The 25,669-nt window shown below is 36.3% G+C and overlaps 1 protein-coding gene across 1 annotated transcript; it reads right to left on the bottom strand.

Annotated features, from left to right (window-relative positions):
• Positions 1–2,634: 2,634 nt before the first annotated feature.
• LOC144963236 (3-oxo-5-alpha-steroid 4-dehydrogenase 1-like) lies at positions 2,635–24,229 on the bottom strand. Its single transcript, XM_078897076.1, has 5 exons — positions 23,885–24,229; positions 12,671–12,837; positions 5,286–5,387; positions 3,617–3,767; positions 2,635–2,875 (listed from the first exon to the last, which is right to left on the bottom strand). The coding sequence occupies exons 1-5, from the start codon at positions 24,205–24,207 to the stop codon at positions 2,809–2,811; spliced, it is 810 nt and encodes a 269-aa protein (XP_078753202.1). The 5' UTR covers positions 24,208–24,229; the 3' UTR covers positions 2,635–2,808.
• Positions 24,230–25,669: the final 1,440 nt, after the last annotated feature.

Here is a 25,669-nt window from a genome sequence, read left to right as displayed (position 1 = left end):
GACCCTAAAGACAAATTTCCCCTCGGGGATGAATAAAGGGAAATTTATTTTTTATTTATTTTATTAGTTGACAGATCTTCTGTCTGAAACAACATAAAAGTTTGAACAATTTGATCATGTTTGGCTACGATAGTGTTTGGCAATTGTTTTTTGTTTTTTTACATTGGCATGTTTGCAGTATTCGTCGTTGGTTTATTTTATCTAATTTAAGAAAAAAAATTTAAAATAAATAAAAAAATGACTGACCAATGGCAAGTCACCAATACACATATTATATATAAATACATTGATTCATTTAAAACTGTCTTTTCAATTCTATGGATAAAATAACAATATTTGAACACGAATCACTTTGGTATATATGTCGATGTCACACAAGAACAAGATTTCATTGAATTCAAAGTAACACAAAGCTGCTAGAAGCTGTGGACTGTAAAAAGTAATAAACAAAAATGAATAGAACGGCTTCAAAAATGAAAAAAATACAAAACACGGAACGTTTCGGGCTCAAAACCCTTGAACAACTAGAAACAATGAAAACATAAATATAATACTAAAATAAAGAACAGGTTGTTGTAATGTTCTTTCTTGAAGCTGTTATATTTATTTTTGTTTAATAGATCAGATTGGTATATTTACTGTTACTGTTACTGTTCTCTTGGTGATCGAAAACAAGACATGATGCCAGGTTATAGCAAAAAACCTTGTCATGAAATATTAAAAATGTCATAAAACTTAAAAATTCAACTTGATAGACAGATTGTATGACAAAAATTGTCAATGCTTTTAAAACATCCAATCAATAAAGCTTAACGAAAGAGAGAGAATTGACACAAATTGTTAATCATTTGAACATTAAATGTAATTTAATTAAGCTTAATTAAAGAGATAGAATTGACAAAAATTGTCAATGCCTTCAAAATGCAAAAAGTTTTATGATTTTTCTTAAAATAAAAATTCAAATGGATTGATCCTTGGTGAATGCAATTATGGGCTTGTTTTAATAAAGATTGTTGCAATGAACATCATTTTGTTTTGGTTTGAGAGTATTTCCATGACAACAATAATAATAATAATAATAATAATGCTGAAAACTTATATAGCGCTATAACTCCGAGACACCAGACTCTAAGCGCTTAAATTACAAATTACTTTGGCTGATACATACTCATTCACACACACAAGCACACACACACACACACACACATACACACACACAACACAACACACAACACAAACCAAACCTATCTTGCTTCTCATACCATCTACTAAAATCGAAACAAATATGTTTTAAGCGAACGTTTAAAAATAGACAAAGATTCTTTTTCACGAATGCTCTGCGGTAAGGCGTTCCAAATAGAGGGTCCGAAATGAGAAAAGGATCTCATTCCAGCATTTTTCCGAATTCGAGGGACAACTAGTTTTGTGGAATCACTGGCCGAACGTAAGGGGCGGGGTTTTGAATATCTTTCAATTAGTTCTGAAAGGTAGGAAGGGGCAGTACCTTCAAGACAACGATACACTAAAACACAAGCTTTGAATTTAATTCTTTTCTCAACAGGCAGCCAATGCAGGTCATGAAGTAGAGGTCCGGCAGAGTCGCACCTACGCTTCATAAATACTAGCCTGGCAGCGCTGTTTTGGACAATCTGAAGACGTTTCAGATTGTATTGCGAAACGCCAAACAACAGAGCATTACAATAATCCAATTTCGATAGTACGAGGGACACAACCAGGTGCTTGGTCACATCCTCAGATATGAACCGTCTAATGGAAGCAATCTTTTTTAGTTGGAAAAAGAGAGATCTAACCAAATTATTAACCTGATGCTCCATCGACAGTCCAGAGTCTAAGAATGTGCCAAGGTTTTTCACTTTGTCAACAATTTGAATAGAGGCATCCCCCAACTTCAAATCTGTTTCACTTTTCCACTTCCTGTTCCCCACATACAGCACCTCCGTCTTATCATCATTCAGTTTCAGTCTGTTCTCATTCATCCATTTCTTAACACTTTGGATACAATTTTTACTATTGGCTGATACTTCTTGTAAATTTCTCATATTGGAAACGCAATGACCCCCCCTCCCCCCCCCCCTCTAAACAATTTGGGTTATAACACCTACCAATAAATGCATACACGTGCAATAGACCAAAAATGGTCAGGTTGGTTTAATGGGAAAAATCCTCTAAAAATTGAAAAATGCATCAATGATACAAAGGAACATAAATCTACACTAATCAAATCCCAACATATTCTCTCCTTTTATATATATATATATATATATATATATATATATATATATATATATATATAATATATAATATATATATATTGAATCGTGTTTGATACAAATATGGTACGAAAAGTGCTCGACATGCAGATATGGAGCGAATTATTATTATTTAAAATATTTACCACAATGTTTGAGACAGTCTACATTAATGTTTCCGGCTTAATTTGCCATCGTCAGGACTGAGTTGTTTTGTTGACTGTTGTCAACAACAGTCAACAAAACAACTCAGTCCTGACGAATACCTACAAGTACCCACCAACACTCATAAATATATATATATATATATATATATATATATATATATATATATATATATATATATAATATATATATATGTGTGTGTATTTGTGTGTGTATATAAATGTATATGTATATTTATTAATTTGTTTAATTATTATTTCTTGTTGCCATTGTGAAACGCTATGGAGAATTGTAAATGGATAATGGCGCGAAATAAATTTCCCATGACATTCCATTCCTATTTCCTATGTGTTTATTCCTCCAGCTCTTTTGTCTACGACAAGAAAGGAATCAAAGCTTTTCTCTGTTTCGGATAATCTTCAAATTTTTCTTGGTACCATCTGGAAACATGAAAGAAAAAAAAATTCAATAAACAAGAGGATTGGTTTGAAAATAAGACACATACCCAAACACACACACACACACACACACAAACACACACACATACACACATACAAAATACCTCACATATAAGAAAACTATGATATCCGCAATTAATTGAAATCTAAACTAAAAAAAAAAAAAAAAATGAAAGCGTTGGAGTCGAGATGCACATATTTGCAGGTCTGATAACCGGGCACAATTATGGCCTTGATTTAACATTGTTGCAATGGGCGACATTTTGCGCTGGTTTGAGAGTACTTCCAAAACAACAATGAGCCCATAATAGTTTGGGTGATCAGACCTGCAAGTAATAAATACAAGTCGGTAGAAGTTTTATTATTTCAAGAATATAAAACAAAATTTGCACTTCTACTACAGAGCATAACAAAATAGTGTCGTTTATGCATTCCACAAGGGAATGATATAGATAATCTATTCCCCCCCCCCCCCCCCAGAAAAAGCGATAAAATCATTATGGTACATGACGTCTGTTAGGCGATATTACAATTTTTTGGGACAGAGACAACGCTGTTAACGTACAGGTTCTCATTTTACACCTGAGTATTGTGACAGAATGTGAGTAAAGAGCCATCTCCGAGGTTTCAATTATGCGCCGAGCGAGGCTCAAAACCAAGGACCTTCCGATCCGAAAGCGAGTGTCATACCACTAGACCACTTAGCCGCACTTTTTTTCTTACTTGTGATGATGAAAGGCCCTCATCCCGATGTTTAAAGACGTGAAAATGACAAATGCAAAGGTAGGCAGGGTCCAGTTGACCAGGAAGAATCCTGTCCATTCCACAATCTCTCCAAAAAAGTTGGCACCTGATACATATTCAAACATTCCACCTGAAAATATAGATAGTATGCGCTTGGCTAAGAAGCTCACAACATTGCCACCTGGAAGTATAACAGACCATACACACAAAACTATGTGTAACCATAAACTCTTATAGTCTGGTTAAAACAGTTTAGTTAGAAGTACTCATAAACACGGATGGCAAAAATCAATAACAAAGGCTTGAGTGAAGTCAACTTCATTCTATCTATAGATAAAAAAAGAATAAATAATTTAACACTAAAGCGAAAAACCCCAGTGTAAATCCTTGTTGTGTCACATTGGGGTAAAACAAAAATATATTATGAACATATTTGAAGCTTCAATAAATTACATATAACGCAGGAAAAAAAATTGCTCCATGTGACCTAAATTGTTGAAAAGAGAAAAATGGTTAATTATCGTGTTTCAAATCCCAAACCCCTAAAAAAAAAATAAATAAAAAATAAAACGAACAAAGAAAAAATAAGCATAAAAAAACAAAAGACAAAAACATTTTTAAAAAACACCAAACCCCCCCCCCCCCCCCCCCCCCCCCCCAAAAAAAAATAAACAAAACGCATGTCTCTGCTCGAACCCAGGGCTCTCTGTTTATAATGCAATACCTTTCCAAATTGGTCACCTCACTACCCCATTCATGAGTCGAGTCAAAACCACGATCGTGTAGCCCAGGTTTTTCTCGTTTCCACTGGTGTTAAACAATTATTATTGCTTGACATCCTCTTGATATGGACGCTAGTTTATCACAGAATACTTTCCACAGGATGTGTGACAGACCCAGCAGCCCAATCACTGCTAGTAGGACGGAGGAGCCAGAGACCCTGGGAATGATACCTGTTCTTTTGTGAGATGATGACTGCTCAACCAAAGAGCCATTGGGACCCCAAACTTAGCACCTACAGATATATACTATAGTTATATTTATTATATAGAAGTGGCTGAGTGGTTAAGGCATTGCACTGTGATCCGGAAGGTCCTGGGTGGCCCCGCTTCATGATTATTTACCCCAATTTACTAACTGGGACAACATGGATGATTCCTGTTGACATCAGACATCTTGTTTAATGAATCATCTATATTCCTTTATGGAATGCCCAAGTGACGTTATCTTATGATGTCGTGGCGTAAGGGCATAAAATTTATATTATGTAGTAGTCCTTCAGAGCCATTCGGCCCACGGAGCCAGAGTTTATCCCAGTTTCCATAGCGTGAAACAGACAATAGCAATTTCTTGCTACCCTTTGGACAGATTGCCAGTCTATCACAAAGTACTTACCACCAGATCTAACAGACCTAACTACCCAATCACTGCTGGGTGAACAGGAAGGTCAGAAAAAAATCTCAACCACCCGGGATCGATCCCAGTCCCTTTGCGTATGAAGTGAATGCTCTCCCAACTGAACCATCTGGAACCCCCCCCCTCTTACAAGATTCCTTAGGATATACACATCTGGTCAATTATTGAGCTATCAAGAACCCTACATTTAATATCTACAGTTATAAATAACAGTTCAAAGTAACCACCTCACCTTTAGGTATCTTGTATCCCGTCTCTGTGCCCTTCCTGAGATTCCGTAGGATATGGTCTGAATGAATGTTGATGAAAAAACCCGTAAAGAACAGAACTGTACCTGAAAAGACAAAATCAATTTTAACAATTCATTTATTAATTGTGGTCCTTCATACATGGGAAGGAAAGTATAGGATATATATATATATATATATATATATATATATATATATATATAATATATATATATATATATATATATATATATATATATATATATATATATATATATATATGAATATATATATATATGAATTAATTGTGGTCATACAACAATATTCAACATGGTCCAGATATGATAGCCTTGTCAAGGATGATATGAAAGAACTGGGCCTTGATGAAGATGAGCTATGAACTGAGATGCATGGAGATGGGCATTCATTATGGCAACCCTGAAGTTAAAACAAGAATTAATTGTGGTCATACAACAATATTCAACATGGTCCAGATATGATGGCCTTGTCAAGGATGATATGAAAGAACTGGGCCTTGATGAAGATGATGCTATGAACTGAGATGCATGGAGATGGGGCATTCATTATGGCAACCCTGAAAGTTAAAACAAGAAGAATTAATTGTGGTCATACAACAATATTCAACATGGTCCAGATATGATGGCCTTGTAAAAGGCCTTGTCAAGGATGATATGAAAGAACTGGGCCTGGATGAAGATGATGCTATGAACTGAGATGCATGGAGATGTGGCATTCATTATGGCAACCCTAAAAGTTAAAACAAGAAGAATTAATTGTGGCCATACAACAATATTCAACATGGTCCAGATATGATGGCCTTGTCAAAAGCAAAGTATCTTCTTCCGACAGATCTATCAGGCCATGGATACAATCATCATTGTCTGGATAGATAGCCCACACCCGACGTGTATCATCTTGGCCAGCCCTCTTTCCTTCTCCCTCCAAGAGAGAGAGAGAGAGAGAGAGAGAGAGAGAGAGAGAGAGAGAGAGAGAGAGAAATAGAGAGAGAGAGCAGAGAGAGCACAGAGAGAGAGAGAGAGAGAGACAGAGAGAGAGAGAGAGAGAGAGAGAGAGAGAAAGAGAGAGAGATAGTTTAACACTAACACCTGCACGTTAATTAAACTGGATCTATAAGAGAGTCCCTGTGCTAACTTTATCCAAAATAGAAACCCAATTAAAACACATCCCCGATGACATGTTTATTATGTCCATGTAGAAAGAAGGGAAGAAAGGGCCAGAGTCAATTTAGTTTTTAATAAAATACCAACAACAAAAAATCAAAATAAAATAAAATAAACAAAATAAAATTAAAAACCCGACTTTTTTTCAAATTTAAATTAAACAAAATTTGAAGATACGAAAGAATTTTTTCAAAATTTATGCTTCACAGTATAGAAAAATTCTGTCTAACATTGGTTTTGTTGGTTTTGTTTTTTTTTTTTTGTTTTTTTTTGTTCTTTTCGTTGTTGTTTTTTTTTATTTTTTTTTTTTGTTTTGTATTTTAATCTTTTTAAAAATAATTTGACTTTGGCCCAAGGTGGACATATATGCAGGTCTGACATCCGAACTCACTTATGAGCCTAGTTTAACATTGCTGTAATGGACAATATTTTGCGTCATTTTTTGAGATTTCCATTACAACAACAATGAGCCCATAAGGAATTGGGTTATCAGACCTGCGGATAAGTGCGCGTCGATGCTTATCAATAATAAGACATCGTCTGAAAAACGATTTAATATTTACGTTCCCTTTCCCCATCCCGTCCAACATTAGAAGACTCTGCTGCCCTTTGCCCCCCCCCCCCCCCCCCCCCCATACATACTATCATATTATACAGGTGTGACAACCGGACACAAAATTATTTTTTGTTTCCTTGTTGAGATTTCCATTAAGCCCATAATGAATTTGGTGATCAGACCTGCAGATAGGTGCACGTCGATATCAGCCAAATTATTTTTTAAAAAACAAAAAAAAAAAAAAAAATAATTAAAACAACAGCAACCAAAAAAAAAAAAAACCCAAACCAAAACTAAATAAAACCGTTTCGGCACAAAGCATAGTAAAGAACGATTTTACAAATTATTTCCCTATGAGCTAAAATTATGACTTATCTTAAAACCACTGTAGTTTTTCCAGTTGTTTGATAAAATTATATATTCAAAATACATTATAACATATTATATCTTATATCAGACCTGCCAACTTGAAAATCTAAAAATTCGTAATTTTTAGGAGATACATACTTATAATTAATATTATTGTAGTCGAAATAGTTAGCTTTAAAAATCAACAAATTTACCCCCACAGCGATTATAATAATATTAAAACACTTCAACATCCTTACAATTATGTAGCCTGACATCAACTTTCATTTTCAATAAGTTTTATTTAATGACATTATGATACTCACGAAGGTCTGAAATTGGAGCAAAAATATCGTAATTCTACTAATTAAAAAAAATTTTTTTGAGCTTTATATAGAGCAATATCCACTAAAATGTGCTCAAAGCGCTTTACAAGGGGTCCCTGGTCAACAGCAACATTTAACATATAGGACGGGGCATGACGCCTGTTAGGCGATATTACAATTCTTCGGACAAAGACAACGCTGTTAACGGCCAGGTACTCATTTAACACCTGAGTACGGTGAGAGAATGTGAGTAAAGAGCCTTTTCCAAGGACTCAACTATGCGCCGAGCGCGAGGCTCGAACCCAGGACCTTCCGATCCGAAAGCGAGTGTCATACCACTAGACCACATAGCCGCACTATGGAGGTCTCTTAATTTTTTCGTAGTAGTAGCCTAGAAAAAGGAGAGCTAACGCGCCAGCTCTCCTATTTCTAGGGTAGTAGGCATGTCGGTCTTATATACGAGTATCATTAAAGTGATCAAATGTCCCTTGAGATGGTACGTGAAATTAACGACGAAATGTGTTATGATGTCGCTGACATGACAAGAGTAAATTTCGAACGAACGCGCTTAATTCCGACCCCTAAAACAATTATTTGCTGAAGGTAGAACTAGAACAAGAACCCAATAATTTGACTATCCGAATCTGTACGTGCTTCAATGATGGCTAGAACGAAATTGACGTCACTCAGCTCTTTGTAATTGGATTCAATAGTCTGTTGTCACGTCGCCCAGCAACGGCGGCCATCGTGGTTGAAAACAAAGATAATCGGTACTTTTTATTCTTCACGCTGGCTAGAACTTTTTATGTCTTGTGATCAGAATGTGTAAAAGTCAAAACATGATCAGATTTATAATGTTTTTTTTTTTCCCCTCTGAATACGCTTTTATGCTCGTCAGAGATATATTTTATAAGGGCGTCCGCCATTGTTCCGATAGTTTAGAGCCAGTTACTAAATTACCATGCGTCATTACGAGTGAAGTGACGTTACGACTGTTGAAGAGTATTAAAGTTGAGGTGGTTTTATAGCGCTCAATATCCACTAAACGTGCTGAAAGCGCTTTACAAGGGGTCCCTGGTCCACAACAACATATAACATGAGGGACGAGATATGAGGCCAGTTAGGCGATATTACAACTTTTTTTATTTTTCCGAAATAGACAACACTGTTAACGGCCAGGTACTCATTTTACTTTTACACCTGAGTACGATGAGATAATGTGAGTAAATAGTCTTTTCCAAGGACTCAACTATGCGCCGAGCGAGGCTCGAACCCAGGACCTTCCGATCCAAAAGCGAGTGTCATACCACAAGACCACATATAGCACATTGTTTTTAGCCATTTTTATGAGTAGTTCTCATGCTCACTACATTCTATCAATCAGATTTAGAAACGTTTAAGGTTACACATAGTTTTGTATGTTTGTACTTTATTGATGCTCACAAAAGGCTCACATTTCGCAAACCGATAAAACGTACCAACACACAAAACTGTGTGTAACCGTGAACGTGTATAGTCTGATTAATATTATTATTTTGTGAGAACGACTCATAAAAATGGCTGGCTAAAAATGATTATCAAATAGCTGAGTGACGTCAATTTCGTTCTATCCACATCCGGCTGGCGGATGTTGAGTTTTTTTTAAACTAAACGCATCGCATCACTGTACCTGTGCCAGGAACAACCTCTCAGGCCGTACTCTGAAAATACTCGTATTAAAAATTTTGGACAGAAAACATCACCATCCATCGTGGCTTGTGCTCTTGAGCACGTTGCCGGTCAGCTGTCTCCACGAATCACGATCCTCTGCGGTGCGCATGAAATCTGTGTTGCTTTTTAAGTCACATTTGGCCATTCTTATGTTATTTAAATAAGTCATTCTTTGTCTTCCTCTAGCTCTCGTTCCTTCGATCATCCCCGATGTTACCAACTTTACTATTCCGTCTCTTCTTCCCACATGTCCAAGAAACCGTAACTGCCTCTTTCTGATGGTATCGATCAATATTCTTCCCTTTCTCACCTTCTCCAACACTTCCTCGTTCGTATACCTGTCTGTCCATGATGTTGAGGCTACCACCATGGACAGACAGGACAGAAATATTGTCCTCCAAATATTGATCTATGAAAATGACCCTCATCTTGACAATAGAGAAAAAAAAAACAAAAAAAACCCCCAAACACTCAGACATGTAAACACTTCACAGAGGTCCCAGGTTTGAGAGTTTTTGCCAAGATGAGGGTTATTTTTATTTTTATCGATCGACATTTGAAGGGCAAGTTTTCTGGCCAAAAGTAATATAAAATAGACCCCGGTCTTCGTGTTGTTGTGTTTTCATTCAGAGTATTGCAGTTTGGTGATTACAAATTTATTTAACCCAGCGTCCGTGACACGACACGGCAAACACTTTGACAGTGTGTTGACACGTGATGGATGTAACCATGTGTTGGTTTATTCCCAGGTTATATACACAAATAATATTATTACACCTGCAATAATAATATTATTAATATTATAGGGACTATACCTCTATTCGGAATAGACCTTTCAACTACGTAATCATGAAATTAAAAGTTGGGAGAAAATAATAATAATAATAAATAATAATAATAATAAATAATAATAATAATAATAATAATAATAATAATAATAATAATAATATATTGATAATAATAATAATAATAATAATAATAATAATAATAATAATAATATAATAATAAAATAATAATAATAATATAATAATAATAAATAAAATAATAATAATAATAATAATAATAACGATAATACTACTACTACTAATACTAATAACAATAATAATAATAATAATATAATAATAATAATAATAATAATGATGATGATGATGATGATGATGATGATGATGATGATGATGGTGATGATATATATAATAATAATAATAATAAATAATAATAATAATATAATAATAATAATAATAATAATAATAATAATAATAATAATAATGTAGTATATCTATAACGCGAAGCCTATCCCCAGAAGGAAGGGGCTGTGGTTAAAACAGAGGAGATACGATACAACGTATGGTATGTAAAACCGAACCCCGCCTACTGCACACACGACTAATCATAGCAACACTTCAATTATTGCGATATGATCATTATTGACAACGATATCTATTGACTCGAGCTACTGAACTGATAACAGTCTCTGCCACACACTGACAAACTGCCTTCTTTACTTCTGACCGGATAACCTTTGCTTTACACAATTTTAAAAATTGGGGATGGCCCGACGTGTACATATTTGCAGGTCTGACATCCGAACCCACTACTTATGGGCCTTGTTAATTAAACATTGTTGTAATGGACAATATTTTGCGTCATTTTTTTGGGAATTCCATTACAACAATGAGCCCGTCAGGAATTGGGCAATCAGACCTGTAAATAAGGAACGTCGGGATAGCCCAAAACTTTTTTTTTGCGGGGGGGGGGGGGGGGGGGGGGTTCTTTCCTATATGTGTATGTGTTTGTACGTGTTTGTACGTGTGTGTGTGTGTTTATGTGTGTATGTAGTATGTATGTATGTGAATGAGTGATTGTTTTGTTTTGTTTTTTGTTTTTTTGGTTTGTTTTTCTATATTTTTTAAAGTCTCAAATCTTAGACCTCAGGTAGATTCTCAAAACTTTTTTTTCAACAAGTTGTGCTTCGTCATAATCTATAGATTTAATAGAGTAAACGGATTCGGGCCGAAATGAAAATAATAATAATAATAAAAGAAAGGCGAAAAAAAAAAAAGAACATGTTTTGGCATTGCACGATAGAGTTCTGTGTGATCCAAAGGCGTCGCGTGTAATCGGTAATCGATGAGCTTACATTTAACAGATAACAGCCAATCAGTGGCGGCGACAAGAAAAGGGAATTTGTAGTGGCGAGTGGGGAATGCAGACGCATTGCCTTGCACTGATAACACCAACCATAATTTTATTAAGTCAGAGAGATTTTGACAGAGCATAGAAACGATGTTTTAACGCCCACTCGCGGCTGTTCTGTCGCACTCTTTCTTCTTCTTCTTCTTCTTCTTCTTCTTCTTCTTCTTCTTCTTCTTCTTCTTCTTCTTCTTCTTCTTCTTCTTCTTCTTCTTCTTCATTTTCTTCTTCTTCTTTCTTCTTCTTCTTTCTTCTTCTTCTTCTTCTTCTTCTTCTTCTTCTTCTCTTCTTCTTCTTCTCTTTTTCTTCTTCTTCTTCTTCTTCTTCTTCTTCTTCTTCTTCTTCTTCTTCTTCTTCTTCTTCTTCTTCTTCTTCTTCTTCTTCTTCTTCTTCTTCTTCGTCTTCTTCTTCTTCTTCTTTCAGTTTATCCCGCAGTTTGCAGGGTTGCCATAATGAATGCCACATCTCCATGCATCTCGGTTCAGCGCACTATCTTCCTCCAGGCCCAGTTCTTTCATATCATCCTTTACTTTTCTTTACTTTCACTCCTTTACGCACTCTTTAGACACTTTTTTTTAAAAAATTGGTCAGAAAACTCGTCCTCCAAATTTCGGTCGATTAAATTAACCCTGATTTTGTCAAAGTGATTTTACGATCTTTATTTAACACAGACAATGCTGACTCTGCCAGGTTCTCATTTTACACCAGATGGAATTTGAGCGAAGAGTTTTCCCCAAGAACTCGACTTTTCGGCAGCGCAACGGGGTTCAAACCGCGGTCTACCCGGTATGTGCGGTTATGTGGTCTTGTGGCGGTATGACACTCACTTTCAGCGTTGTCTCTGTTCGAAAAAAAAAATTGGATATTGCCTAACAGGCGTCATGTCCCGTTCTAAATGTTAGAAGTTGCTGTTGGCCAGGGACCCCTTATAAAGCACTTTAAGCACGTTTTGTGGATATCGCTCTATATAAAAGCTCAATTTTGTATGTGTTCGTGTGTGTGTGTGTGTGTGTGTGTTTGTGCATGTGTTTATTTTCTTGTATTCAAGTGCAACTTACCCAATATAATCCTGGGAATGGTGACCGCCGTGACCTCGATGACGGCATAGTTGAGAATGTAACCCCCTTGAAGGTAGCCATTCAAACAACAGAACAGGAACGCCAGAACGAAGGGGAACAGTGGCGTATCTTTACCGCCTCGAATCAACAATGAAAAAACGAACGTTCTGGGGAAGACACGGAAATAGAAATAAAGATGTAACCAAGAATGATTTTCTTCCTATTGTTTTTTGTTTGTTCTCTCTCTCTCTCTCTCTCTCTCTCTCTCTCTCTCTCTCTCTCTCTCTCTCTCTCTCTCTCTCTCTCTCTCTCTCTCTCTCTCTCTCTCTCCTTTTTTTTTTTAATGCGACTATGTGATCTTGTCGTATGTCACTCGTCTTCGAATCGGAAGATCCTTGGTTCGAGTCCCACTCTTGGCGGCGCATATTTGAGTCCTTAGAAAAGGATCTTAACTCACATTCTCACCTGGCCGTTAAAAGCGCTGTCTTGTCCGGAAAAATTGTAATATCGCCTAATAGGTGTCGTGTCCCGTCCTACATGTTAAGTGTTGCTATTGGCTAGGGATCCCTTGTAAAGCGCTTTGAGCACGTTTAGTGGATATTGCTCTATATAAAAGCTCAATTTTTAATAGATGTGAATGAAACAGTGCAGAAGAAAACTCACATAATAACTACGGACCTACTGTCGACGGAAGCTCGACAGAGCAATGTGGGTGTTCTTACTTATTTGAGAGAGAGAGAGAGAGAGAGAGAGAGAGAGAGAGAGAGAGAGAGAGAGAGAGAGAGAGAGAGAGAGAGAGAGGGGTTGAATATGGGACTAAGGCAAGGCCATAGAACAATAATAATTTGAGCATGAATCCAGCTCTCACCAGACCTAGAACATAGACTAGGACCAGGTATCGTGACAGACCAAATTATTGCTTCTTTATGCTAATTCTGGAACGAAGCCGCGACAGGTTCACGAACTCTGAACCCCCCCCCCCCCCCCCCCCCCCTAAAAAAACCCAACAAGTATCTATTTTAAATTTTGGCCAGAAAACTTGTCCTTCAAATACCGATCGATTAAAATGACCCTCATATTATCAAAAACTCTAAAATCTGAGACTTCAATAATAACACGGAAGTCCCAGGTTTGAGAGTTTATGAGAAGATGAGGGTCATTTTAATCGATCTATAGTTTGAAGGACACGTTTTCTGGCCAAATAGTAATTGTGTTTGTTTGGTGTTTTTTTGTTTGTTTTTTTTTTTTTCAGAGCACGACACAGCTTGAAGGGAGGCGACTGGACAACAAAGGGACGCAACTCCCTACGTAACCCCCATTACATTGCTGTCACTGTCACTGTTAACCACGAAAAGCAACTAGATATGTAAATTGATTGAACAGACAAAGGCAGGACAGGACGTCTTAACTCGAAGCTACCATTAAGAAGAAGAAAAAATAGAAACAAAACAAAACAATTTAATCTGAATATATATATTATGTATTTCAAGGAGGGAAAATCCACATTTCAAGAAAAATGTCTGCACGAACCCAAATATGTAATACATTGTGACTCATTATCTCCAAACGGTGTTGTGTCAGGATGAGTGAAGAGCTGGAAATTAAATTTATGACCAGCCCCACAATGAACATGAAACGTTGCCATAATTTCTATTCGTCATGATGGTGAATAAATTACTTCTTACTCACTTACAAAAAAAAATAATTTAATAATAATAATACTTCGTATTATTAAAAAAAAATCTTTTTTTTTCTGATTGACCCCCCGCCCCCTTCCCCACCATCCTCACCCCCGACATAACACAGTTTTGAGCCGGTTGGTCACATGATTTATTTATAATCAAAATCTGGAGGAGAAAGAAAATTCCAAATTTGACTTAAATTTGGTACCAAATACAATGCGTAAGTACTCAGCATATACATCGATTTCATCAACCAAGAGGCAGGGACGTTAGTTGACTTTGTATCGATCTGGGTACAGTATAGATAGAACGAAGCTGACGTCACTCAGGTCTTTGATTGTTTTTTTTTGGTTTTTTTTTTTTTTTTTTGCCATCTATGTTTATGAGTAATTCTCACTATAAACGTTCAAGGTTACGCATAGTTTTGAGTGTTGGTCCGTTATACTTCCGGATGGCATGGTTGTGAGCTTCTTAGCAAAGCGCACACTATATGCAGGTAGATACCGACGTGTACATACATATATGCAGGTCTGGCATCCGAACCCAGTCATGGGCCTAGTTTAATATTGTTGTAATGGACAATATTTTGCGTCATTAAATAAAAAATAAAAAATCCCATTACAACAATGAGCCCAAAAGGAATTGGGTTATCAGACCTACAAATAAGTGCATGTCGGTACATACTCAAGAAAGTCGTGGGTTAGAGAAAAATTCAGGCTTTCCAAACTTACTTTGTGAGGTCGCTAGAGCGGCGGTACGGTGTCGTCTAGTACCAAAAGTCAAGAAATATGGTTTGTTGTCAGTGTCCAGACGGGTATCACAGGGTAAGGCAATCTCTCTTGACTTAGTTGTGAATATGAGTAACTGGCTAATGGGCAGTGCCGGTTATTGAAAGAGAGCTAATAAATAATAATAATACTAATAATAATAATAATAATAATAATAATAATAATAATAATAATAATAATAATAATAATAATAATATATCTTTATTGTCCCCAAACAAGTGGCAATTTGTCATTTGGTTACACATTTATAACAATACAATATTGATATAGACACACTCACACAAGATGCCCACTAGTAACATAGTAGTTATAGTAAAAAAAAAATAAATAAATAATTAAATAAACAAAAAAACAGGCTTGAACTGTATCTTAAACGGTTGCATGGCGGAAAATGAAGCAGCGCGGCGCCTAACGACCATGCTGCCGTATCTGGAAAACCCCATCGTTGAAAATTTGGCCAACATCTCGTCCTTCAAATATCGATCGATTTAACTCTCTCCTTACCAGCTATTTTCAGAACTGTACCCTAAACTTCAAATTCACCCAATACAAAAATAGATTTTTAAACAGATTAGCAACAAGTATAATATTCTATATTATGTTCAGATAAAGGAGCTCTGCAACACAGTGTCGAGTTTTTATAGCTATAACTATAACAAAATGAAATCAGAATAAGAAAATTGTTGGCTGCATCGAACGAATGTGACGATTTTCCTATGGGTGGTAAGGAGAGGGTTAAATGACTCTCATTTTGGCCCATCCCCCCCCCCCCCCAAAAAAAAAAAAAAGAAAAACCCCAAACAAACAAAACCTCTAAAACCTGGGACGTCGCGAAATTGTTTTACATCTGGACGACTGTCCGAGGGACGTGGTTATGTTCCCATCCACTATGTCTATTATGTACGGGTTACGATCTAGGACTTCATATACTATAGCTGTCACTACTGGTTACGATGGAATCTGGTACAGAGAGCAGTGCCCCATGCCCAGTACCGTAACGACACCATCACAACATGACATCTAAGTCGATGAGATGACAGAGAAATAAAAGGACATAAAACAGACATCGTAGAGCAGCGGCAGCGGGCAAGTTTGACACGAACCGAGTGGGGCTCCTGCACGTCGTGACCATTGGCTGTGACGCCTCTGATAAATTAATATCCAGGTAATGTTAGATAGATTAGACTGAATAATAGAATATAATTTAATATGAATTGAATTAATAATTGTTCAGATAAACTATATACGACGTGCACTTATTTGCAGGTCTGATAACCCAATTCCTTATGGGCTCTCATTGTTGCAATGGAAATCTTTAAAAATGACGCAAAATATTGTCCATTACAACAATGTTAAACTAGGCCCACAAGTGGATTCGGACGTCAGATCTGTATATATGTACACGTCGACTATAATATAGTATTAGCAATGTATTATGGGGTTCTCAATTTCTGCCAGGAGGTCTGAGGTTCGGTCCCAAGTCGAGGCAGGCAGACTTTTTACAATCTTATTTTATTTTTAATTGTTTCATTTTATTTCCTTTGCTCCCTTTTTTATTTGATTGTTTGTTTTGTATTGGTTTTTTTTGTTTTTGTTTTGTTTGTTTGTTTGTTTGTTTGTTTGTTTGTTTGTTTGTTTTGGTATTTTCTTTCTGCTCTGTCTGGTACTGTTTGGTACACACATTTTCCTACATTTATCTGACATCAGTGAGTCTGCTAGCTAATTTGTTACTTTGAAGTAACCAATGGTTTTTGTGCGGCTATGTAGTCTAGTGGTATGACACTCGCTTTCGGATCGGAAGGTACTGGGTTTGAGCCTCGCTCTGAGCATAGTGATTCCTTGAAAAAGGCTCTTTACTCACACTCTCTCATCGTCCTCAGGTGTAAAATGAGCACCTGTCCGTTAACAGCGTTGTCGATGTCGGAAAAAAAATTGTAATATCGCCAAACAGGCGTCATCGTCTCGTTCTACATGTTACGTGTTGCTGTTTGCCAGGGACCCCTTGTAAAACGCTTTGGGGACATTTAGTGGATATTGAGCTCTATAAAAGCTCGTTTGTTTTTTGTTGTTGTTGTTGTTTTTTATTTTTTTCATTTTTTTTTTATTTAGCACATCCCAGTCTGGGTTTGGAACAACTACATGGATGTGTGCAACGAAAGAATGGGAGGATAGCTCCTTAATTTGTTAATTTGAAATACCTAGCACATCCCAGTCTGGGTTTGGAACAACTACATGGATGTGTGCAACGAAAGAATGGGAGGATAGCTCCTTAATTTGTTAATTTGAAATACCTCGTAGCACATCCCAGTCTGGGTTTGGAACAACTACATGGATGTGTGCAACGAAAGAATGAGAGGTTAGCTCCTTAATTTGTTAATTTGAAATATCTAGCACATCCCAGTCTGGGTTTGGAACAACTACATGGATGTGTGCAACGACAAAATGGGACGGAGAACCAACGAAATTTTAATATATAAGATGTAGATGAATGTATGCCATTGTTATAATGGGGAAAAAAACATCGGTGTTACATCAGTGCCTACTCCGCAACCCAATTTGTTAATTTGAAATATCTAAACTTAAACTTTAGCTTTTATAAAGCGCAATATCCACTAAACGTGCTTAAAGCGCTTTAAAAGGGGTCCCTAACCAACAGAAACATTTAACATGTAGAACGATACATGACGCCTATTAGACGATATTGCATTTTTTCCCGACAGAGACAACGCTGTTAACGGCCAGCTACTCATTTTACACCTGAGTACGGTGAGAGAACTTAAGTAAAGACTCTTATTCCCTTATTTATGAGTTACATTTACTCCCTTTATCTTTCTTTCCATTTTATTGGCTCATAATTTAGGCACGTCGAGTTTTAGGCCTACTAAAATATTAGAAAATAAGTGCACATAGGAAAAAAACAAAATCAAACTAAACAGACCATAATGTTACAATTGATACAACCATAGCCACCACCTGTCTCAACCTGTCTGAATGTTTATATCAATCATAAAGTGGCAATCATTGGGATCCCATACACTTACAAAACAACTTTAAAAAAAAAGTTTGGCCAGAATTATTTTTTTTAAAAAGGTCATACAATAACGATTAAGATAACCGTCAAATTGTGAAAAAAAAAAAAAGTTCTCTGAGACTTTCTTCAAGACTTCAAAGAAATCTCGGTATTAATTATTTGGTGGAACCTTTAGGGTTTTAGAATATATTAATCAATAAAGAAATAAAGTAAAAAATGTTCAGCCAAAGGGGAAAAAAAAGAAGTAGGTATGTTTTGTCTGCTGTTAGCGACACCGTTGAAATCAGTCACAAGAGTGGCCGATCATGATAGCGGTAGCGCTACATACAATCTGGTAGCTCATGTCTTGTCGAGGTGTGCATTCTTTGGTGTCATCAACACGATTTTCGTGCCGGTCTGTGACAGGATCTATCTAACTCATCAAACTTATGGATTCGCGCTAGTATGGAGATAGTATGCGCTAAGCTAATAAACTCACAACATTGCCATCCGGAAGTATAACGGACCAGCACACAAAACTATGTGTAACCTTGAACGTTTATAGTTAGAATGAAGATGCCGTCACTCAGGCCTTTGTTATTGTTTTTTGCCATCCGCGTTTATGAGTAATTCTCACAAAACTGTATTAAACAGACCATAAACGAACACGATTACACATAGTTTTGTGAGTTGGTCCGTTATATTTACGGATGGCAATGTTGTGAGTTTCTTAGCCAAACGCATTCAATCTATGCTTATAATATTCTGAAATATTAAGAACCTAGATACTGTGCGGCTATGTGATCTTGTGGTCTGACACTTGCTTTTGGATCGGAAGGTCCTGGGTTCAAGCCTCGCTCAGCGCATAGTTGAGTCCTCGGAAAAGACTCTTTACTCACATTCTATCACTGTACTCAGGTGTAAGATGGATCGATTTAAATGACCCTCATCTTAGCAAAATAAATGTTCAAACCTGGGACTTCGCGAAGTTTACCGTTCTTATTATATTTATAAGGTTTTAACATTTGCATTTCGTATGTAATCGAATTGAGATTAGAAAAGACGAAAGTGCCTCGTTTGGAGCTCGAACTCAGGTCATCCCTCCGTGGCAGTGAAATGCATAACACGACGTGTACAACACATATAAGCAGGTCAGACATACGAACCCACTTATGGGCCGAGTTTAACATTGTAATGGACAATATTTCGCGTCATTTTTTTTAAAGATCTCCATTTCAACAACGAGCCCATAAGGAATTGGGTTATCAGACCTGCAAATAAGTGCACATCGACCTAACCTACTCACGCAGCTCAAACCCCCCCCCCCCCCCCCTCCACACACACACACACCTTTTTCGCCAGAGAAAATATAACAAATAATAATTTTAAAATGAATGGATTAGTTGTACCAATCAAGAAAAAATAACCAAGGATAATAAAGAGCTGCTTCTCGAGACTTAACTATATGACGAATATGAATGACTGTATTAACCATTATAGATAGTATACGCTTGGCTAAGAAACTCACAACATTGCCATCCGATATATAACGGACCAACACACAAAACTATGTGTAACCATGAAAGTTTATAGTCTGTTTAATAGATAGAACGAAGATTCAGGTCTTTGTTATTGTTTTTTGTCATCCACGTTTATGAGTGCTTCTCACTAAACTGTATTAACCAGATAATAAAAGTTCATGGTTACACATAGATTTGTTTGTTGGTCCGTTATACTTCCGGATGGCAATGTTGTGAACTTCTTTGCCAAGCGCATACTATCTTTGCAGTTAAGTGAAAATTACTCATAAACGTGGATGGAAAAAAGCAATAAAAAAGACGTGAGTGACGTCAACTTCATTCTATCCATACGGCCAACTATGTACGGTATATGAAAATACCAAGCTAGCGATAAAAACACGATTTTACTGTGTAACATTACAAGCTGTCTGTCAATGTGTCTCATTAACTCTTTCCTGTCCCACTGCCTTACGGAGCGCTCACACTGAAGTGGTCAGTAACCCACATCGTCCGTACGTGTTAAGTACTTTAACCATTTACAGGCGCGGTTCAATCTCACTCCAATAATTTAGCATCAGATCTTACAGTTTTCCCCCGAGAGAGCACTAACAACGATGAGACTAGAAACCGCATATCGTATTGTGGTTACTGCTCTCTTTGTGATAACGGCTAGGTTTTTAATCAGACAAATTATTATTATTATTATTATTATTATTATTATTATTATTATTATTATTATTATTATTATTATTATTATTATTATTATTATTATTATTATTATTATTATTATTATTATTATTATTATTATTATTATTATTATTATTATTATCATTAATCTTTATTGTCCAGAAGAAAGGCAATTCGTGTTGTGTTTACAATTACAATGCGTGTTGTGTTTACAATTACAATGCGCGGGTGGTTGGATGGGAGCATCACCCTTGAATCATATACCTATGTTCGCATGGGTGTACGATCCGATAGTGATGTCGTTTCTTCTTCTCTTTACTAGCCTATCCTGCTTCTTTGGTTTGTGATTGTATTTTTGACAGGGGATATTTTTTTCCTGTAAATCCTCTGCCTGTTTGTTCTTGGTTATTTATAATTTAGCTTATGATATCTTTAGGTTATGATTTTGATTGACATTTGTACTATTTTTGTTAGATTGCTTGTTTTTTGTTTCAGCGGTCTCTCATATAACCTCAACTGTGTTGGAAGAGACCTAAAGCAACAAACAGACAATTACAATGTTCTACAAACAGCACACATACATGTCATACACATAACAGTCAAGCGGCGCATTCAAACATACAGCGTACGGTAAACAGTAGAAATATATCATGAAAGAATTAATGGTCTGGTCTGAAAAGAATCAGTCTCGTATCTAAAGTGTTAACGATTGACACTTACAGTGTCTTGTTAGGAATGAGAGGGCATGTAGTTTAAACCAATTAATTCACGATTCTTTATGAGTTACACCAGTCGCTTAGCGAGGTAAAAGTTGTCAGATTCTTTTTTTAAATAGCTAACACCCCCCCCCCCCCCAATAAAAAAAAATAAAACAAACAAACAAACAAATAACAAAACAGAGAAAAAGAAAGAGAGAGAGAGAGAGAGAGAGAGAGAGAGAGAGAGAGAGAGAGAGAGAGAGAGAGGGAGGAGAGAGAGAGAGAGAGAGAGAGGGGGGGGGGGGGGGGCACAGGGTAAATGTCAGAACGTAAATATCGGCATGGTGATATTGTATTATATGTATTATGATCTTCTCTGTATTTTTGGATAATATGTAATGAGCATTATTTTATTGCCATTCTAAAAAATAAAGTATTGATTTTTTTTTCATTATAAAAAACAAATTGACCATAATACCTGGCATGCTAAACTGGAGTAATGTGTGATAAGTGTCTTATCCAAGGAAAAAACGTCGGGACCAGAATAAGCCACGATCACTGTCATCCATCCAGCCACTGACCACACTTAATATTGCTTGACTTTAGTAACAAAATGAGACACTGTACCACTTTCATCCACCGGGACATGCTATGAGTACTAATAAACTAGTATCAGAGGTACTTTTAGCTCAGTTGGTAAGCACTCGTGTAAGAAACCATTGGACTAGATCAGAATCGGATGTTGTCATGTCTTTACTTTCTTCTGATCACTATGTCTACCCAGGAATGATTGAGTCTGATCCTAATTCTTGAGTCCGTTGGGCCATCAGTCCATACAAAATATTTGATGCAATTAGAGTTAAGGAAGAGATAGAAGATAGAACGTTGGAAGAAGCATAAAGTAGAAGAAAAGAAGAAGAGAAGAAGAAGAGAAGAAGAAGAAGAGAAGAAGAAGAAGAAGAAAGAAGAAGAAGAAGAAGAAGAAGAAGAAGAAGAAGAAGAAGAAGAAGAAGAAGAGAAGAAGAAGAAGAAGAAGAAGAAGAAGAAGAAGAAGAAGAAGAAAAGAAGAAGAAGAAGAAGAAGAAGAAGAAGAAGAAGAAGAAGAAAGAAGAAGAAGAAGAAGAAGAAGAAGAAGAAGAAAAGAAGAAGAAGAAGAAGAAGAAGAAGAAGAAGAAGAAGAAGAAGAAGAAGAAAGAAGAAGAAGAAGAAGAAGAAGAAGAAGAAGAAGAAGAAGAAGAAGAAGAAGAAGAAGAAGAAGAGAAGAAGAAGAAGAAGAAGAAGAAGAAGAAGAAGAAGAAGAAGAAGAAGAAGAAGAAGAAGAAGAAGAAGAAGAAGAAGAAGAAGAAGAAGAAGAAGAAGAAGAAGAAGAAGAAGAAGAAGAAGAAGAAGAAGAAGAAGAAGAAGAAGAAGAAGAAGAAGAAGAAAAGAAGAAGAAGAAGAAGAAGAAGAAGAAGAAGAAGAAGAAGAAGAGAGAAGAAGAAGAAGAAGAAGAAGAAGAAGAAGAAGAAGAAGAAGAAGAAGAAAGAAGAAGAAGAAGAAGAAGAAGAAGAAGAAGAAGAAGAAGAAGAAGAAGAAGAAGAAGAAGAAGAAGAAGAAGAAGAAGAAGAAGAAGAAGAAGAAGAAGAAGAAGAAGAAGAAGAAGAATGCCCTATGTGCCTCAAGGCCCGAAGAGGATTAAGTATATATAGTTGGAATATTATTAAAACTGTTGATATACTCCCTTGACACAGAAAGTTGACAACAACACCTCTGTAATCATTTGCACAGTGATACTAGACACTGGAGGACAAAATAACCAGATCAACTAACCATAGGGGCTCATATGCCCCAATCGATTGGATATGTGCATAGACTTTAGAATCGACACCATATTATATTGTATAGTGACAAATGAAAATCAATGTTTTCACACACTGGCTCAATGATAGGGTTGAAAATATGATAGCGTTAAGATTAAATATAAGGGAAGAGGGGGGGGGGGAGGGGGGGGGGTTGACGGAGGGAAGAAGGTGTTTTAAAATGCAGACTACAGTTACAGTTGCAGCCAACGTTGGGATTAGACCAAGGTTAAGGTTAGCTATCTTGGATAAGATCTGTGCATTCTTCCACCATACACTGCCTCACCAACATTACACGTGCCTCTTATTGAGTATAAGTAGTAAATCAAATGATTAGAAGATCTAACACAAAAAGATTATCATTGGCAAGGAGTGTTGACGACGGAGATTTCTGTCTTTGAACTCACGAAACCTAATAGTAATAGTATGCCTGAGCGATTAAGTGGACGGTTTTATTTAACTTTTATGTCAACAAGCGCTTCACTTCTCACTTGCCTATTGGATGGAACCAGCGTAAAACAACAATAACAACAATAACACAACAACAATAACAACAATAAACAAACAAAAAAGAAATCAACGACCTCGTTATAAAACTGATAGCCATGAGCCAAGTGCCAGTGCACGCAAAAAAAAAAAAAACAAAACAAACCACACGTTGGATGTAGCCATTCAAAGATTAAGGTTGATTAAAATAAATAAAATAAACATTTGTTTTAAACCCACAAAAGCTCTTGCTTTGCCGAGCCACCACATAAATACTCAAGAAATGTTATATAACGCAACACGTTTGTTTCAACACGGCTGATCGATCGATCAGCTGTTTCAGCGAAGCACACACCGACCTTCAGTGTGTAGAAAGGAATGGTCAGTCATAAACAGTGGCCTTGGGATACCGAGGGCTTCGCTCAATAAATTTTAGACGTCAAGTTCACAAGTTGAGGGCAGAGAATTATATAAAATAATGCTAATACTGAAATGAAAATCTTACCTTTGAAAATAGTGTAATAAGAACAATCCTAATGCAAAAACGTTGATTGGATTTCCTATTTTCGAACAGGGGGTGAGAAAAATTAAAAGCAATGGCATAACAAATGATGGCAGTTCTTGGACCATCCAAGCAAATTTCACCGGTACCGAAAATCCCCATCCTGGCCTAAAATATCGTCCGTAAGGTGCTGTGACGGACTGTAGTGATATGAACACAGACAATCCCCAAAATAAGAATAAATAAGATAAATAATGCATAATCTCCATTTCGTTACTGTTATAAAACATTGTAGCAATGTTATTTACGAATTCCGAGACTGACATACTGAATAACCCACACCGCAGTGTGTACAAATCGCAAGTGTATGAACTCTAACCTCGCATGCGTTAAATCTTTTACATAAATCCCAAGTTCAACCGACACTCCCACGGCACGACGAATCGAAGCACCGCCCACATACAACTCCGCGGAGGTTCACCAAGGGACAACTTGGTAGGACGGTGGCAAGAGAAGTGAAAGCATTTTTTAAAGGCAAAAAGAAGTAGTTAAAGAATGGAGAAAGGGGGGTGGGGGGATAGGGACACGCATTTCCTGAATGATAAAGCAGTCCTGCATTAATTATAAGTCACAGCATATCAAGTTAATGTAAATAACATTGACGTGAAAAATATTTTGCTCCGCAGTTCTTAAATGAATATTCATACGTAATCCTAGAACTAAACAGAAACCCTGGTAGATTATACTGAGGGCTTAATCCCTTACATGCTGTGTTCGTTTTTACTCTAGCCTGAAATCAGATTTGACTTTCCACCAAGAGAGTAGTAACAACGATAGCCCATGAGATCGGGCTTTTAGTGACAAGGAATAGGTCTCCAATGGTAACTGCTTACTCTGGAAAAACCCGTATTTAAAAATTTAAAAACTCGTCCTTCAAATATCGATCGATTTAAATGATCCTCATCTTGGCAAAGACTCTCAAACCTGGGACTTCGCGAAGTAATAATAATTGTTATAATAATAATGATAGTAATGATGATGATAATAATAATAATAATAATAATAATAATAATAATAATAATAATAATAATAATAATAATAATAATAATGATGATACATGATGATGATGATGATGATGATGATGATGATGATGATGATGATGATGATGATGATGATGATGATGATACGAAGTAAAAGTTTAAGGATAAATTTGAAGAAGAAATAAAAGCTGTGTGTCATATAATCTATCACCTCAGATTTGTCCCCGTTAGGAAATTTCATTCTCCTTGGCGGAACGTACTTTATGATAAACTAACGTCCTATCTAAAGGGTTTTAAGCAATTGTTATTGTCTGTTTTAATTAATAGAAATTAGGATAAGCTCCGAGAATGAACAAATTACCAAACACGGAAGGTTTTGGAAACGTTTCAAGATTGTGCTAGCTGACAAGACAAAACAAATTATATTTTTCTGTTGTCTGTTTGGATTTTAAACAATGTATTAATATTTTCATTGTTTTTTGTTGTTGTTTTGTTGGGTTTTTTGTTTTTTTGTTTGTTTTTCGTTTTATTTTTTTATTTTTTTTTTTTTTTGGTTACTGGCTGAAATAGGGAATTGAGCCTGAGACGTTCCGTGTTTGGTATTTTGTTCTTTTCCTAAGTTGTTATTTTATTCATTTTTGTTTTGTTCATTATCGCTATGTGCATGGAATTTTCTGTGTGGGTTAACCAGTTCCTATTACTGATAACTATCCTTAATCCTTGTAAAGCGATTTGAGCATGTTTAGTG

This window comes from Berghia stephanieae, chromosome 1 (assembly GCF_034508935.2).
Source record: "Berghia stephanieae isolate SIO BIC M18660-M18661 chromosome 1, UCSD_Bste_1.3, whole genome shotgun sequence".
In the NCBI taxonomy this organism is placed as follows: domain Eukaryota; kingdom Metazoa; phylum Mollusca; class Gastropoda; order Nudibranchia; family Aeolidiidae; genus Berghia; species Berghia stephanieae.
The sequence above is the reverse complement of the archived record's forward strand: the minus strand, read 5'-3'. Positions and strand labels throughout refer to the sequence as shown.